At 41.0% G+C, this 17,986-nt stretch overlaps 1 protein-coding gene across 2 annotated transcripts in view; it reads right to left on the reverse strand.

Annotated features, from left to right (window-relative positions):
• BMPR2 (bone morphogenetic protein receptor type 2) overlaps positions 1-17,986 on the reverse strand; it is a 99,770-nt gene that overhangs the window by 6,981 nt on the left and 74,803 nt on the right. Inside the window, exons 4-10 of one of the 2 annotated variants that reach the window (XM_063116152.1) lie at positions 13,726-13,836; positions 12,369-12,460; positions 10,332-10,562; positions 9,265-9,379; positions 6,775-6,935; positions 5,322-5,469; positions 3,349-3,485 (exon numbers count right to left, since the gene is read on the reverse strand). In XM_063116152.1, coding sequence (XP_062972222.1) covers positions 3,349-3,485; positions 5,322-5,469; positions 6,775-6,935; positions 9,265-9,379; positions 10,332-10,562; positions 12,369-12,460; positions 13,726-13,836 — 995 coding nt within the window. Of the gene's footprint in view, positions 1-3,348; positions 3,486-5,321; positions 5,470-6,774; positions 6,939-9,264; positions 9,380-10,331; positions 10,563-12,368; positions 12,461-13,725; positions 13,837-17,986 lie in introns of both variants that reach the window. The other variant, XM_063116151.1, reaches the window with a different exon arrangement.

The following is a 17,986-nucleotide window of genomic DNA, read 5'->3' on the forward strand; positions in this document are numbered from 1 at the left end:
TTGAGGCAGTAGCTAAATCTTGTCGATTTTTCCTGTATAATATTGCCAGGATTCGATCATTTTTGTCTGTCTCTTCTGCCAAGACGCTTGTTCATGCACTGGTTATTTCACGGTTGGACTACTGCAACCTTCTTCTCTCTGGCCTTCCTTCTTCTCACATCAGCCCGTTGGTTTCTGTTCACCACTCTGCCGCAAAGATCATCTTCTTAGCACGCCGCTCCGACCATGTTACTCCGCTTCTGAAATCTCTTCATTGGCTTCCAATTCACTTCAGAATCCAATATAAACTTCTCCTGTTAACCTTCAAAGCTTTTCACGGTCTAGCTCCTTCCTATCTCTCCTCTCTCATCTCACACTATTGCCCCGCTCGTGCTCTTCGCTCCTCTGATGCCATGTTTCTCGCCTGCCCAAGGGCCTCTACTTCCCTTGCTCGGCTTCGTCCATTTTCGTCTGCTGCCCCTTACGCCTGGAACGCTCTTCCAGAACATTTGAGAACTACAAGTTCAACCACAGCTTTTAAAGCTCAACTAAAAACTTTTCTTTTTCCTAAAGCTTTTAATACTTGATGTTGTGCAGACTTCTACTGTTACTTTCTACTGTTAGTTTTTCCCTACCCTGTGCCTGCTTACCCTTCCCTGTACCTGTTGGCATTCTCTTCCCCTCCTTATTGTTTTACTATGATTTTATTAGATTGTAAGCCTATGCGGCAGAGTCTTGCTATTTACTGTTTTACTCTGTACAGCACCATGTACATTGATGGTGCTATATAAATAAATAATAATAATAATAATATTAACATGTTAACAGCACAATCCTACACACCTTTCTAAGAAGTAAGCCTCAAGTAAGTGTGTATAGCAAGGGTGGGCAACCTGTGGCCCTCCAGATGTTTATTTATTTATTCTATTTGTACCCCACCTTTCTACCAAAACATGGCACTCAAGGCAGTTTACAGGGACAATTAAAATTGATTAAAACATTTTTGTTGTTTATTCGTTCAGAAGAAAGTGCAAAAGCTGGGTTGCAGTTAAACCTCAAAAAAACCAAGATTGTGGCAACCAGCTTGATTGATAACTGGCAAATAGAGGGAGAAAACGTGGAGGCAGTGACAGACTTTGTATTTCTGGGCGCAAAGATTACTGCAGACGCAGACTACAGCCAGGAAATCAGAAGACGTTTACTTCTTGGGAGGAGAGCAATGACAAATCTTGATAAAATAGTTAAGAGCAGAGACACCACACTGACAACAAAGGTCCGCATAGTTAAAGCAATGGTATTCCCCGTAGTAACCTATGGCTGCGAGAGCTGGACCATAAGGAAATCTGAGCGAAGGAAGGTAGATGCTTTTGAACTGTGGTGTTGGAGGAAAATTCTGAGAGTGCCTTGGACTGCAAGAAGATCAAACCAGTCCATACTCCAGGAAATAAAGCCAGACTGCTCACTTGAGGGAATGGTATTAAAGGCAAAACTGAAGTACTTTGGCCACATAATGAGAAGACAGGACACCCTGGAGAAGAGGCTGATGCTAGGGAAAGTGGAAGGCAAAAGGAAGAGGGGCCGACCAAGGGCAAGATGGATGGATGATATTCTGGTGGTGACAGACTTGACCTTGAGGGAGCTAGGGGTGGCGATGGCCGACAGAAAGCTCTGGCGTGGGCTGGTCCATGAAGTCACGAAGAAACATTACAAAAATAAAATAAAAAGCAGCATCCAACTGAACAGACTGACTTACAGGCCAAAAGCCTTCTTGAATAAAATAGTCTTTGCCTGTTGGTGGAAGGACAGCAGAGAGGGAGCGAAACTAGCCTCTCTTGGGTGGGAATTCCACAGCCTGGGAGCAGCCACCGAAAATGCCCTCTCTCAGGTCGCCACCAAACATTCCTCTGAAGGTGGCTGCCTTGAAAGAATAGCCTCACCAGAAAATCTGAAGAACTAGGCAGGCTTGTATGGGTGAAGGCGGTCTTTCAGATACCCTGGTCTAGGGCTTTATAGATCGTAACCAGCGTTTGAATTCTGTCTAGAAAGAAACTGGTAGCCAGGAAAGATACCAATGAAGTCACATGCTCCCTGTAACTGGCATCAGTTAACAGTCTGGCCACAGTTTGGAGTTCAACTCCAGATCCCATCAGAACCAGCAGCTTAAGCAATGGTAAAGGATGATGGGAGCTATAGCCCAGCAACATCTGGAAAGCCACAGATTCCCCACCCCTGGTGCATAGGAATGCATCCTAAAGCTTTTAGAAAAACACAACCATTGTGTTTGATACACCTATTAATATCACTTGGCCTGGAGCAACTAAGATTCCCTTCAAAAGTAATTCTGATGACTTCCTTTGATAACAGCGCGCTAATTGATAAAAATGGTGTATGATTTCCAGATTTCCTTCACTAATTGGGCAATGTGTGATGGCTGAAACAGTACTTTAGACAGCATTTTCAGTCCTTCTAGAGACAAGGTAGCTATAATTAGATTAGTGAGATAAGAGTTCTTACATCTGTTCGCTTTTGTTGTAAATGTTAACGAAGGACCAGAGCAGACAAAACAGCCTTTCATCAAATTATTCTAAAAAGACAGTACGGCTATTTACTGTGTTTTTGACATGTGAAATACCTATGCCAGGTCGAGACAGGGGATGGTGGGGGGCCGATCCTGAAACTTCTCAGGGGAATGATGGGGGCCTTGGATCTGTTCTCTAGCACAACCTGCTTCAGTGTCTGCCACGGATGGCAACACCACAGGCGGTAGATCTACATGCATGGAGCTTTCCATGAGCATAATGAGGGCTGCTGGTGCAGACATGCCCCCGTCAGCAGAGGGCTCATCCACCCATCCTAACCCTCTTCAGCCTAGGGTGGCCATATGAAAAGGAGGACAGGGCTCCTGTATCTTTAACAATTGCATAGAAAAGGGAATTTCAGCAGGTGTCATTTGTATATATAGAGAACCTGGTGAAATTCCCTCTTCATCACAACAGTTAAAGCTGCAGGAGCTATACTAGAGTGACCAGATTTAAAAGAGGGCAGGGCACCTGCAGCTTTCACTGGTGTGATGAAGAGGAAATTTCACCTACTTCAGCCAGCAGATCTGAGGGTTAGGATTGCACTCTTAAACTTCTACAATAAAATATATTTTAAAACATATAGAGACGATTTAAAGATCACAATAATTAAAAAAAATAACATAGAATACAAAATTAAAATAAAATTGCAACATTTTTAAAAGCTCCTTAACAACTTTTTGAACATTAAACCAATGTTGTGCCCTTGGCCCCATATTCTAGCAGCTTAAATATGAAATAAATCAAATGAAAAGGGAAAAAACCCCAGCATGCATTTAGCTTTTCTCACCAAGCTGTTCTCTTTCCAGGCCTCTGGGAATTTTGGTCGTTGCTTTTCCCTTGAAACAAGGACTTGCATATCTTCAAAAGTGGGGTGGTTTCCAACTTCTGTTTGGAAAGCCGTCTGGAACTCTGGCACTGATTCTCCTGGAACAGAGAGCATTATTTAAAAATGTGATATAATGAAATAGAAAAAAGGCAAAACAAAATAAGCTTGGCTCTGAAATGCCTGGGCATGGCAGCAAAGTACCCATCATATTTTCTCCTCTTGCATCGGAGCAGAGATTTGGCCTGTTATCCTACACAGCCAAAGAGCGAGTGTAGCAGAAACATAAATACGCAGCTGGAAACGTTCTGAAAGTTTTCACTGCATCTTATCCCCAAGCAGAACAGTGAATTCTTTATTTAAGTAAACCTTGCTTACCTTGCTTATGTAAATCTTGTTTACTACATTCAGCTGGGTGACTGGATGTAGTAAACACTTCCAAAAGTCTTCCAGCTGCACACATATTTATCTCCCTGAATTAAGGCTGACTAGGATTCTGACCTTGGAATAGCATAGTATTATATAAAGTACAGATTGTCCAACTTCAGGCTGACTGTAGCCAGGTGGAGAAAGAATAAGCCAATGTCTCATGACATTCTAACAGATTTCATCTGCTCGTTTAAATAGTCAGAAATAAGGGTTTTAAAGTTTCACCCACTTAGCCTGGGATACATTAGTTCCACTTCTCAAGTAGAGAAGTAGAATCAACAGTATAAATAAAGCAAATGAAACAAGTGTCTTATTTTATGGTCTGTTCTATTGTATCTATTTTATTTTCTGCTTTTGGGTGTGTGTGTATTATTTTAATTATAGCTGTACACTGCCCTGGAATCCACAAAGATTAAGAGTGGCTTAAAATGTTCTAATGAATAAATAAATACATAAATAAGTGGGGTTTCACACAAAAAATATATCTTGCTGTTTAACATTAGCCCCTAACAGGAGTGCTCCAGTTTGAGAATGTAATCAGCCTAGAAGAGAAGACTTGTAGTTCTGTTTGGGGAACAAAAAGCAGCAAAGGTTCAGGAGAGCCAAACGAAGAAGGGGACACCCCTTTTTTTTACCGAAAAGAATCCAACTACCACATCCTGTATTCTAGAATCTTACATATTCTAGAAGCTCCTGAATGTTGTATTTTAGCCATTCATACAATAATGTATTAATCACACCAGCATAAATATTTTCTTTGCCTCTTCTTCCACCCAATTTTGTGAATTCCTTCCTATGTGTCACATGTTGAATCTATTCTAAAACCACAGGCATGAAGTTTAAGTGATGCACATCACTAAAAAGACTCAAGGTTTGCAATTCAGACATGAGGTACATTTCCCCCTCATTATCTCACATAACAGCAAATGTCCTGCCACATATTCTGTCCAAGAACCTGACGTTTCGTTTTTCAAAAATGTGGGAGTTTAAGATGCATATCCACATGGACGTTTCTCATTCTCCTGATTTGCCTTGGAAGCAAAGTATGAAAATACCACAGTGTGTGAGTGTTGTAGATTTTCTCCTCCAATCTCCCTGATCTAGCATGTGCACAACTGGTGTGCGTGTGCGTGCGTTGGCTATGCTTGTGGGGAATGGATATACTAGAATGGCCACCACAAAGCCTCCCAACAAACCTCATGTGGACATGTCCCGGGTATCCATTCAGCTGCACTGCCTGTAAGCATGTAAGCTTTCCCTAATACCTAAAGCTTATTGGGCAGGATTAAGTTATTATGTACCAAGGCTACATATTTCACCATAAAGCAGAAACTCCAGTTACACAGTGCAACACTAGATGGCACTGAGTTATCTATGATGAACAAACAAGAGAGCTGGGCTTTACACCAAAGAGTTTCAGCTCTCAATTCAATTTTTTAAAAACAACAACAACCCAAACAGCAGCAAATGCAACAGGAGTAGGAGGATTTCCGTAACTCCTTTATTACCTGGGAACAGGTCTGTGCATCTCATAAAAATCTCCCAGTAGATTAGACCTAGGGCATACATATCCACTTGCTTCAGAGCTGACTCGCAGTCCCTCAGGTTCACTGCTCCTTCCAACACTTCAGGGGCCATGTAGCGGATTGTACCAACCTGCAGGAACATGTTGTGACACTCTTATGTTAGATCAGTATTTATGGACTCCTCTTTATTGCTCCTACCTTTTAAAGTAATTCAGTTGAAAAGAAAATGTTTTCAGTTATGTTTGCTTTCATTCCCAAGATGGCATTAAGCATGAACATAAACATTCTTTTTGGAGCCATCCTGGGGTTTTTTTCTGGTTCTACTAATTGCATATAAACTAACATCCATGACCCTTTTACGATGTCCTCATTCTCAACAGAAGTCTTCAGCTGCATAGTCTAATAGTTTTATAAAATAACCACAGTGAAACAAAAAGAGGGGAATGCTTAGCTTAAAAGTCCAGCATTTCCTTGACCTCAGAATTGATAGCAAAGCCTTTCTTATTTTCAGCTGGGGCCTGTAAAATTTTCCTTTTACAGATTCAGTCACACATTTTAATTATGGAACCACCCGCAGAGGAGTATCAAACCCTTCACCTTTCATATCAAACAGACAGCAATTACTGGAGGTGCTGGAAAGGTCTGTCGAGTTATGCAAACAAATAATGAGACATGGAGTCTGCCTGTCACTTCTAGGTCACTACTACTACTTCTTTGTCACTATCAGTCTAAATTCGTTAACTTTACCATATGAAAAATGAACTAACATCAGTCTAAACTGATAATCATCCTTCCATATCACTAAACTCTACTGTGCCAGGAGAGAGAGAGAGAGAGAGAGACCAACACATATGCATCACACTGGGTACACTCAAAGAGGCAGGATTGTCTGTATCTTCTTCTCAAGAATACTTGCACTTTCAAAACTGGTTTTGCCGCCACCAAACGTAAGGAAAAGCCTTGCTAACTTCTGGAAACAATACAGAGGAAAGAGAGAGGGAGGGGAGCCACTGTCCTTCCAGATCTGGGGTCTATTAGCCACCAACTCACCTTTAGGTTGGCAGAAGCAGCAGCAGACACGCCTGCAGAGCCCTGCCTTCAACCTATTAAGACCATGCACATTTATTGTGTCAGGTATGAAAGACCCACCAGTATTCCAAGTTTAGATTTCCCCCTTCCAAATATTTACAAGCAGCAACCAGGAAAGGGTTGGGCTCTGCCTGTGGACATTTTGATGAGAAAGCTGGGCCTGAAGCACTGGAAACTGGCCTTTGTCAAAGTTTAAAATCAATTATTCGTTCTCAAAGCAGATGTATAGGTGTTACCTTCAGCCTGTTACTTTTTGAGTTTCCTGAAGGTAGCTCCAACGTGCATTTTTCTCCTATTGTTCATTATTTAAAAATGTCCATCCTTTGCATTCCCTTTTTATACTCACCTCGCTAATTGCAGCGTTGTCCTCCTCACCTGGGCGCACCAATCTATTTCCTGTTAGTTTCATGGAGAGACCAAAATCACTGATGACACATGTTCCATCATTCTTCACCAATACATTGCGGCTATTCAAATCACGATGGGAGATGGCAGGCTTGTAGCGATCTGCTTGAATAAAGGAACATACAATTTTAGGATTTCTCATTGGGGGGTTTTCCATATAAAACAGAACACAGACATTTCAAGAAAGCTACGATTCTCCTTGCTTACAGTGAGTGTCTATGGGCGCATTTGCTTGCTGTATTGCATGACTGCTCAAGTTAGCCCTTTAAAATTACCCTCCTTCTCCTATACAGGAAAGCCCCACTTCAGATAAGCCCTTTTATTTTTTATAGGATGATCACTTGCATATTCATCAATTTCAATAATAATAAAAAGAAGCCCTAGAGGCTTTTCCATGCAACACAAGAGCGGCAGATACACTGGGTACTTCTGTTTAGGTCATTTAGAAAGATCTAATTTGTGTTCTGAAGATTCCTCCAAAGATGGAAGAGTTAGAAGCTCCAACAGAGGATTGATGCCCAAGCCCTGACAGAGCCTCTTTCACTGAGGGAGGGACCAGAGTCCTCGGTGGAGTCCCTTAGGAAGGGGGGTCTACTTCAGAGGAAGAGGCTGAGCAGCCCTCATGTCCCAGGGAACATCGATGCCAGGGGAAGCAGGCCCAAGTCAGAGAGGAAATGCCAGGCTGCAGCAGATCTACTCAGGAGCAGAGCAGCTTCTCCTCATGAGGAGGAGTTTCTGCAATTGACTGAATGACTGCAGCTGGGACTTGGGTAGGGCTCTATTAGCTCCAGGGTATAAAGCCCAGTAGAAGCTTAGAGGAACTGTTGGAAACAATGTCTGTGATTGACTCCAGCTGGTTATCCTGTCTGTCAACCCCTACCTTCTGTTTAAACCCTGTAAGTGACCTTGGCTACTCTCTTTGCACAACCCCTTTTATCTGTACTGCTTGGCTTGCTGTTTATTACTCTGGATCTGACTTGGGCTGTTTGTGGACTCTGGTTCTGCTTGTCCCTGTGTTGTACCTTCAGCCACTGATTTGTCAGCACTGGGGGAAATAGGATGCTTGTTTCAAAGAGATGTGTGTGCACTGGAAGCAGAGCTAAAGTAAGTTAAAGTCTTCAACCTGTGGAGCAACTATTAATCTGAACACAGCCTGAGAGCAAAGTAACTAGGAATTCAATTGTGGGATCTGTTGAACGTTTGAAGGCAATCTTGGGTGTTTTCTGTAATGTAGAACAGATGACACTGTTGCTCAATTATAAGGCATTAAGTTCTAGATCTCTTGGTTTTTCTTTCTACTCTATGACTTTCTATTGCTGTTATGTTTTTATTCTTTTTATAAGATTGCATGTTCATGAAAATAGTTTTAGAAATGTATTGATTGGTTTTGAAACATAGATTTATGACAAATGCTGTATGATTTTACATTCCAAATCTATGAATCTATTATATAATCAGGATTATTTCAAAATACAATGAACTGTGTGAACATTACAATAAAGAAGTATCTATGCCAGTGCAATTAATAATGCACTATCTCCCTTTTTTTTTGTTTTAAAGATGAAAGCATGGCCCCAAGTAATAAGTACAAATTAAATTGCATGGTGAAAACATGACACAAAGAGGGGCCCTTATTATTTCTCCCCATACACAAAAAAGTCAATTAATTCCTTCATGTGTCCTGATCCAGAAAATGTGGTTACCTGGCACATAAACGATGATGGGGTTTGGACCATCGAGGGGGCAAAAGAACCCATCATGGGTTCTCTTCCTGCCCCTGCTGGTTGCGCAACTGCTATTTGCATAATTACCCACGATGTGGCAGGGGTTGCTGTGTCTTCTGAACCTAATGTGCTGTGGGGGTGGCTTTGAGCCCACCCCAAAACCCCTCCTACATATTGTGGATTGTAGAGTGGGTAAGTCACCCCGGCCCCACCGCATTCAGATGACAACAACCCCTGCTGCGTGGCAAGTAATTATGTAAATAGTGGTCAATTGGCTGGCATGTTCCAGGGCAGAACCCAACCATCATTTAACTCAGTTTATGCATTTTGGTTTGTCACCAACTTCTCTGAGCATTCTCCTCCGGCTTTGTGCCTCTTTTTCATTCATATGTGAAATAGTTTGTGACTATTTCACATATAGTGAAATAGTGACTGAGGCTATACACGCTTATCATATAAGTTAACTTAAATGAAGCACTCAAAATAAGACACCTAGTAGCCGTTACTAATTCTTTAAGAGGATCTCAACTCAATTCGCACAAAGTTCAAGAACACAGAAGTGAACATTTACAGGAGAATTGACTTTCTAGAGAGAAATGTTTGCCCCATTAAACAACACACACAAATTTGTAAAAATCCAATGACTCTGCTAGCCATCAGACAAGACTGAATTAACTCCATGGAGACCTGCTTCCTCCTGACCTTACCTCCTTGATATAATTCTGTGTGAAGATATGCCAGGCCTCTAGTTATAGAGTGTGTCAAACGACAAGAGCTCACCCAGTCACTAGCATGAAGGCTCAAATACCTGCACAAAGAACCCTGGAGAAAAAGGATGGTGCACTTCATTAGTTCAGTCCCTGACAGAGGTTTTTAGACAGCTTACATTTCTAATACTCCCATTTCAATATTTGAAAACATTGGGGACTGCACTTATTCACAATAGAACCAGGCTAATGCATTTGTGGTTACTGTTGATATCATCTAAGCATCGCAGAACAGCCCTGTGCCCCACTTTGCCAGATGCACTTCATGATGGTAAAGGAAATGACAAATATTTTCACAAGAAGAACAATTAAAATCAGCAGATGTCAATTGAAAGTAGACAGGAAGAGACTGTGCTGTGTTTCGCACTCCGGTCATGTTACATGCAATTAAGTTAAGCAAAATGTGGGCTTATCTACCAGACCTCCAAAGCTCAAACACATGCCACCTAAGCGTGATAAGATGCATAAAAGCTTTGCTATGTTAAATAAGCAGCAGCAAACACTTTCTCAGAAACCCTACCCATATTTCATGGACTGGCAATTATTTCCTTACAGGGAAGAAGGGAAGAGACACTTGGGACTCCACTGGGAAGGTGCTGATTTAGACCTTAAAATATGCTCCTTGCCCCAATATCACAGCCGTTCAAAATTAAGTAGTCTTCCTCTGTAGTCCAAAACATCTTTAGATGTTTTGGACTACCTCTCCAATGTTCCTTACTATTGGCCATGTTGGTTGAGGCTGATGGGAATTGAAGTCCAAAACATCTGGAGGGTACCAGGTTGGGGAAGATTGGCTTTTACAAGTATGCAATCCAACTCCTGGCAACCCTTCTTTAACTTGAGCTATTGTCATCAAAAATATACAACGCATTATAAGAATGGCATGCTGGTGTTTTTGAAAATGCAGATTCCCACAGAATACTTTTTTTTACATTAACTAAGACAGAAGTCCATTATCTTTATTTCCCCATAGGTGTCTGAAACAGTGAGTTCAGATTATAACTTACATTAGGATAATATTCCATCACTAATAAATATTCCATCCGTCCATCGGTGGTGAATCTCTCATCTCCCACAATGAAGTGGGCAATGTTGGCCTGATCCATCAGCGGGATTCTGTAGATATTTCTCTCATTGATAAAGTTTTGACGATTAGTGTAAGAAAATACTTTTACAGCGACTGGGCGCTCATCTAAGGAACCTTTGTATACCGCTCCGTATCGCCCTCGACCAATCAGCTGTGAAAATGCGTTTAAAGTAGCTATTAGTTGAACATCCAAATGAAGTACACTTAATCCACTGGTCCACTAATTCATTGATTTCAATGAGCTTGAGCATGCTCGTTTCTATGTAGCCTTTAATTTGCAGTATTGCATTTCACTCCCATACAGCACTGCATTTATTTCTGGCCAGGATCCAAAAAGACATGTACAAAAGGGGGAAAGTACTTCTATGTGTGCACAGGAAAGTTGCCAATTTTTTTTTCTGGCTGAGGCATCTTGGCTGTACTGAATGTTGATCCCGAGGGGGCCCCAAACCACAGGAACAGCTTCGTGGAGACAGTAAAAGTATAGGTCAAACTAGACATGACATTAGACTAAGGATATATGAGAAATTTGTTTCTCATATCTCCAAAGGAAGTGAGGCAGGTGGCTACCAGGAGGAGGGCCTTCTCTGCTGTGGCACCCTGGCTGTGGAATGAGCTCCCTAAGGAGGTTCGCTTGGCACCTACATTATATGCTTTTAGACGCCAGGTGAAGACCTTTTTATTCTCCCAGCATTTTAACAGTCTATAAATAAATTTTAACTTAGTGTTTTAAACTTTAAATTTTGCATTGCTGCTGTTTTTATCTGGTTGAGCTTTTATATTGCATTTTATAGTATGGTTTTATATTGTTGTTTTATACTTTGAATGTTTTTAATTTTTGTGAACCGCCCAGAGAGCTCTGGCTATTGGGCAGCATATAAATGTAATTAATAATAAATAAATAATAAATAAAATGTTTGTTCTTGATGAGGACTGACCCAGTTTGCACCTTCCAGTCCGAACTTGGACTCAAATGCAATTTGTGGTTAAAGTCCACACACTTCCGAGCTTGCAATGAGATTCATGGAACCCCAAAAATGTAACTGACAGCATGCATACTTCTGAAAAATGTGCACAAGCCTGCTTTAATCAATGGGAGAAGAATACATATTCCAAAGATGCACACAGTTGATGCATATATTTGGAAAGATATGTGTGAAAAGAAAAACAACGCAATTGCAATCTGATACATACACAAGACTGAACGAGCTTCAAGGTGGAATTTGGAGAACCTTGATGGGCTTGAGTTTTGCTTGTACACGCATTCTACATTAGTCATGTCTTTGAAGCCCACAATTAGAATTCATTCTCTCTCAAAACAGCAACAGGTTCAGGGCAAAAGGATTGAGACCATGTTACAAAGAGAGGGTTTTCAACCATATCCCCTATGTAGTTTCTGTGTTGAAAATCCACCCCAGGCTTGTATTTGCAACAAATAGCAACTATGGGGGCAAATAGCAGCTTCAAGGAGGCAATTTTCTATAGGAAAATTGCATAGGGGAAGGGTTAACTTCCTGTGCAATAATTCAAATCCGTTTCAGGGGGCCCTACAGCTGATGCTAATAAAAAAGAAGAGAAGGAGAATCCCAAAGATGTGGCTAGTGTCAAGTCTAGTTTGACTCTTTGTTAAAATAAACACGTGGCTCCATGATTGTGTTCAACACAGGTTCACCACAAACTTGTGAATTGCATTCTAAATGCTGCTGCTAACAAACCCGTGGAATTATTTCTTCACAAATATTCTCCAGTGACAAATAATGTGTCCCTTTATCTCCTAGTTGCAAAGTACAAAAGAATTGCTAACTAAATAATTAGCAGCTTGCTTGATTATGAGGGAAGATCTTTAAATACTCTCCTGCACTGACTAGCATGAACATCTGGCACTAAAATGATCAGATTATTTATAAATCATGTGAAGTGTAAAGACAGCTCTGGAAACTCCAAATTGAAAACTTACCTCCAAGAGCTTCAGATTATCTAGATCTAATGAAGGTTCTGATGCTGCTGCTTCCATCATGTTTATACTATGCAGACCTTGTTTACGGTCCCCTGGGGAAGAAGATCCAGACTAAAGTTAAGACCAGGATGGTATTACACACAAAAATGGTCAGACAGTGGCCACATTCATACATAACCATGAATTAGGAATCCCGACTTAATATGCCACACTATGAATGAGCTCTGTGCTAATGGATGCAATTCATTTGCTCCTGCTTTGTTCCTCCTGTCACGCAAGCAGGTAAACCAGGTTTTTATACCAGGGTTGGTTGTTGGCTTACAAATCCTGGCCTGTTTGGATGCACAAACATAATTCTGGGTTTGAACATCATGGTTTATTTACTCACTCATGCGAAAACCAAAGCAGGAGTGAAGGGGCTGCATGTACCAGCATGTAGCCTGTTCACATTGTGGCTTATTAAGCTTGGATACCTTGATTACCATTATGTGCGGATGCTCCCAAATAACACAACATGTTTGGCAATGGATGAACCTATTTAGAAGATATCTTTCAAATATAATTAAGGACCACCGACTTTGTTGGCTGGGGATAATGGGAATTGTAATCCAACATCTGGGGACCCAGACCTAGACTAGCGCAAGAGGCAATTTAAAAACAACAACAGTATTAGCAAAGATGAGGTGAGTGCAAGGATGCTTCACACTTTACTTTCCCCATGTGGTGTTGCTCAAGGCATTAGCTACAACATCTAAAGCAGCTTGTCACATGCATTCTTCTTATCATGGAGAGTTTCCTTGCTGTCACCTGTTGCCAACAGCAAGGTTTAGTACTGGTGGAACACCTCTCTAAAGTGGATGGGCTGAAAGCAGATCTCTAGATGCTTTAGACTTCAACTCCCAGCATTCTTGACCATTGGGCATGCTGGCAAGGGGTTCTGGGAGTTGAAGTACAAAACGTCTGTAGATCTACCTTCTGCTCACCCTTACTCCAAAAGATACAGAAGGTACATATAGTAGGCTGCTGTGGACATTAAACCTTGGAAATGTGGCCTTCACAGGGAAGACGTATTGACATCAAATGATACCGAAACTGGTAGTTAATTGCTGCCTACAATCTGATCTATTAAGTAGATTTATGGGACATTTAAAAATGAAAGTAAATAACCTATATTGCCAAACAAGATAAAGAACTGAAGAAAGGGGAATAACACATAACTAGGCATTATCACAATGGCAAAAAAAGCAAATGAGAACAACAATATCAAAACTTTCATCAGAATTTACCTGCAAGCAAAAAATAAATAAAAATAAAATAAAATAAAATAAAAAAGGGGGGGAGGGAGGGAAGAATTTACCTGCAAGCATCCTGTATCCAAAGAAAAGAGCAATTACCAAAACAGCCAGTACAGACACTGATGCCAGAGCAATGACAATTGTTTCATCTCGATGAAGTGAATGAGACGAATCTGAAAGAAGTAAACGGTGATGATTTCTTCGTACCGCACAAATTTCTGAGAATCAAATTATCCAGTGGAAAACAAATGAGACTGAAATGTTACTCTAGAATTTGTACTACATTCCCCAATGAATTTTTAATGTTAAAATCTATTTTGTCAGATTTTTCTGTCTCATGGGCTTCCTTTCCGTTAAGTGAATCCAAAATTAAAATTAGAGATTAGTCTCCTTCAGTTTATAGCTATTGCCACGTCAAGCACCCTCCTCTATGATTTACATGCAGACCACCACGTTGCCCTTGTTTTTGAAGGTGTTCTCCCCCAAAGTAGGAAATTTTGACTTGGAGCCATAGGCTCTTCTGACTAGAATAAGCAAGACCTGATACTTCTGTCCTTAAAACTGGATTTGACAAATATATAAGGTGCCTGAAAGCACACAACTACCCAACACACTAGTGAAGAGAGATGATCAACAAGAAACCCATTTATTTACAATTATACAAAAGTTATAAAAAGGCTGATGTATCCCATAGTAGTTTAACAATAGTGGTGTTGGGTACTATAATACAATAACACAATAATTGATATTCCTTCTTAAAGACTATACAAGTCTATAATATAGCCCAACAAAATCACACTAACACACTTTAGTATATTTGACACATTCGGCAATAACATCACAGATATAATGAAAATAAGGTTTGTCCTTGTTATATTTTGTTCTTTCCAGCGTTGTAAGTTGATATTGACAGGATTTTGCAATATATTTCCCGTTTTTGCTGCGCAAGCTTCATCGGAATAAATGCCATATCAGGTTAAAACGTCAATTATGGAATATTCAACATCCTCAAAGATGTTTATCACGGGGGAGAAAACCCCTCCAATTGAAGGCAGCCTGTCTGTTTGTGGCCTGAAGAAGAACGCGGAAAGCAGCTGGATTTGACAGCCTCCAGAGGACTCCCTTACCTAATATTTCCCCTCTCCAAACAGTCTCTAGCAACTGCTGGTACAATCCAGCAACTTTATATTCCTAACAAATTTAGCCCTAAACTCGTCGTTTTGGCGGGAACCCCTCCTGACCGTCCTATCGCACATGCCCAGCAGGCTTCCTGTGTCTTCCCCTCAGTTCCTTTTTGACCGCCATACTAGGTGCCTCAGAGGAATCTTCCGCTTTTCTAGAGCTCCCTTTTTTCACAAATTTGTTAGCTGAAGTTGTTTTTCTTACTACCTCTTGTTAGTTATTCTTGGGGTTCCCGCCAAATTGACTTCAGCTTTGGAAGGTTCCCAAATCAAGGCTCCGCGCAGGTGTAGAGCCCATATGTGTGATGCACAGAGACCACGAAAAAGAACAAGGACTGTTCATTTTGTTGACTTCATCTCCTGGTCACAGGGGCACATGGTAATATGAAATCGGGGTTACATCATGACCACAGTAACCTTCTAGCTGGATGACCTTCATCTAAAATGACCCCATTGTGCAGAGCTGCTTCATAAAACAAATACTTCTAGTTTCAAAGTTGGTTTGAATTACATTTGTATTGGACACACTAAACTCATTTGTGTCTTCATCATGCTTGCATTTGTTAAAACCAAAGGAAAGAAAAATAAAATATTATTGGGCTGTAATAATGTTTTATAGTAAATCCAGGTTATAATTTGAAGAATAAAAAAATGAAGCTTAAATTCAGTTCAAATCCTGCCACTGTTTAAGACTCTGCAGCAATAAGCTGATTTTCTGGTTACAGACTAAATTTAACTGAGCTTTTCACTGCAATGACTTCAGTTTTGATTTAGAGCTAATCAACTAGTTGAGAAAATCATAATAACTCCTAGAAGTTTTGAGTTTAGCAGGTTTAATTCTAAGTGATTCTATGCTACAAATGCAATCTATTTGATAGCTATGTTGAAATGTCCAAGAGGGAATAAGCATTGAGGCTAAAATCCTGAATCCAAAAGCATCTTATCTCCATATTAGTCAAGTCATTCCCTGAAGAAGCAGTGAAGAAAAATCTTCATTATTCAGATATTCTATATTTGGATCAAAGTGTTATTTTGTCTATAATAAAAATGAAGCAGTTTCATCTTGATCTACAGCATGTTCTAGATTGCAATTCATGATTGCATACATGTGTATGAAGTACAACATTAAAAAGATGGCAAGGAGGAGGATTTTCACCCATATATGGAAATTTTTGTATACTTCTATAGCTGTTATACCAATCCAGCAATTATTTAATGGTAATCATTTTAGGCAGCTTGTCCTTTGCAAGTAGGGTTGGACATTCCATTATAGCAGCAGTGACAAGGGAATGCATCAAATGTGAACTATGGCAGATATGAGTATACACACAATCTGAGATACATGTGTCATATTGCATCTTTGCAGATTTGTCCCCATGTCCCACAAACACACAATCTATTCCAAAAATGGGGCTATTTTACTGAATCCAAAGGTAAAAAATGTACACAATAATTATTTCAGGAATTAGCTGGTTGGTACACTCCAGGATGGAATTAATCAGTTTATATACCACAAACTATCTGAAGCACACTAAGCATGTCAAATCAGAAACCAAAATGAATACTATAGATATCACACACATGACTTAAAAAGTGGAGAAATTAGCTCAAAGGTCCATTCTGTTTCTAAACGGAAGGCTGCTGTGCATTTTTGGCTAGGCCGTGGGCATGTGTGGGGTGTCCATGTTTGAATGGGATGAACTATGGTTCTGGGAAAAGCTGTAGAGGCTGGGGCTTGCACAAAGTCAATGTCGCACAAAGGCAGACTCTAGTATTTGGGGCCAGAACAGTCACACCCCAATTTTCAGAGCCCTGTGTGCCAATTGCTTCTCCTTGTTTCCTCCTCCAGCTATTTGTCATGAACAATTAGAGCCACTAAGACTCTAGATTACATTATGTGTATTGTCCAAAGCTCCTAGGGTTTTTTTGGAAAGCACAACAGGCATGAAGAAGGGAGAAGACGATCAGCAAAAAGGGAGTCTGGCCATGATCCTTCCCACATGGCAAGGCTGCACTAAAATGGTCAGGCTTCCAATAAAAAAACTGGTGACAAGGTTAACCAAATGTACACACACACACACACACACACACACACACACACACACACACAATCACTCAATAGAAAAGGTGAGTACAGAGGTGGAGGTACAATTTGTAGCAAAAGGACCTCCAGAAAATAGGATGGAGCAGGTGTGGGCAATACACAACCTAAAGGCTGCATGTGATCTTTGCTGCATTCCCCCCAGTGCAGCACATGCTGCCACCTCCTTGCTGAATTCAGTGGCAGTGAAATTTTGTGTAAGTGTATGTTCCCCCCCCAAAAAAATGCATGGCAGATTTAGTGCTATGGAGAGCTAAAAGGGCCAAATTTAGCTTGTAAACCACTCCATAGCAGCTCATGCATTCATTCATTCAGAGGGTGGCCCTTGGGAGAGAGGGTTACAGGGAGCGAAAATGGCCCCTGGTTCTCTTGCAATTAGTCCACTCCAGGATACAGCCTGAAAGATACCTTTCCCAGAATCCCATTTATTCCAGAATATGAAGCTGGGGTTTGAGGAAATGCCTGTGATTGCTGAGGGACCGAGCCTTGAGCATGGCTGTATGTGGGTCACCGCTTCAGTAAAAGCAGGGGCCAAGGGAGCCAGAACTGGGTGGATCACGGTGCTTGTTCGGGCAAGTGGCGTAGGCACTAACTTGTGAACTGGGTGTTCTGGGGATTGGTGGAGAAGAACTGATGAGATGCTGTGGTAGAACCACAGGTTCTGTGGCTTCAGTGATTTTAGCAAGGGAGCAAGAACCAACAGAAGCAGCCAGGCACTGGGCAGAAATAGATGGTACTAAACATTTGGGAGGCCAGTAGCCAAAGGAGCTTGCTGTGAACCAGAAGCAGATGGTACCTGGACCTTGGGAGGGCCATCAATGTAATTTTAGCAAAGAAGTGAGGGTCTGAGAGCCAATGGGACTAGCAATAGGCTCAAATAGGACGGAGTTCTCTATCCTACTCAGCAAGGGCTAAGTCTAATCAAGAATGGAATCTTGCCCTCATGCTGCACTCAAGTGGGCCTTTCCAACTGACCATCACACTTATCACTAATAATGAAACACCTTGGTATTCATGCCAATCTCCTTATCATTGTGCCTA

This window comes from Elgaria multicarinata, chromosome 2 (genome assembly GCF_023053635.1).
Source record: "Elgaria multicarinata webbii isolate HBS135686 ecotype San Diego chromosome 2, rElgMul1.1.pri, whole genome shotgun sequence".
Taxonomy (NCBI): Eukaryota; Metazoa; Chordata; class Lepidosauria; order Squamata; family Anguidae; genus Elgaria; species Elgaria multicarinata.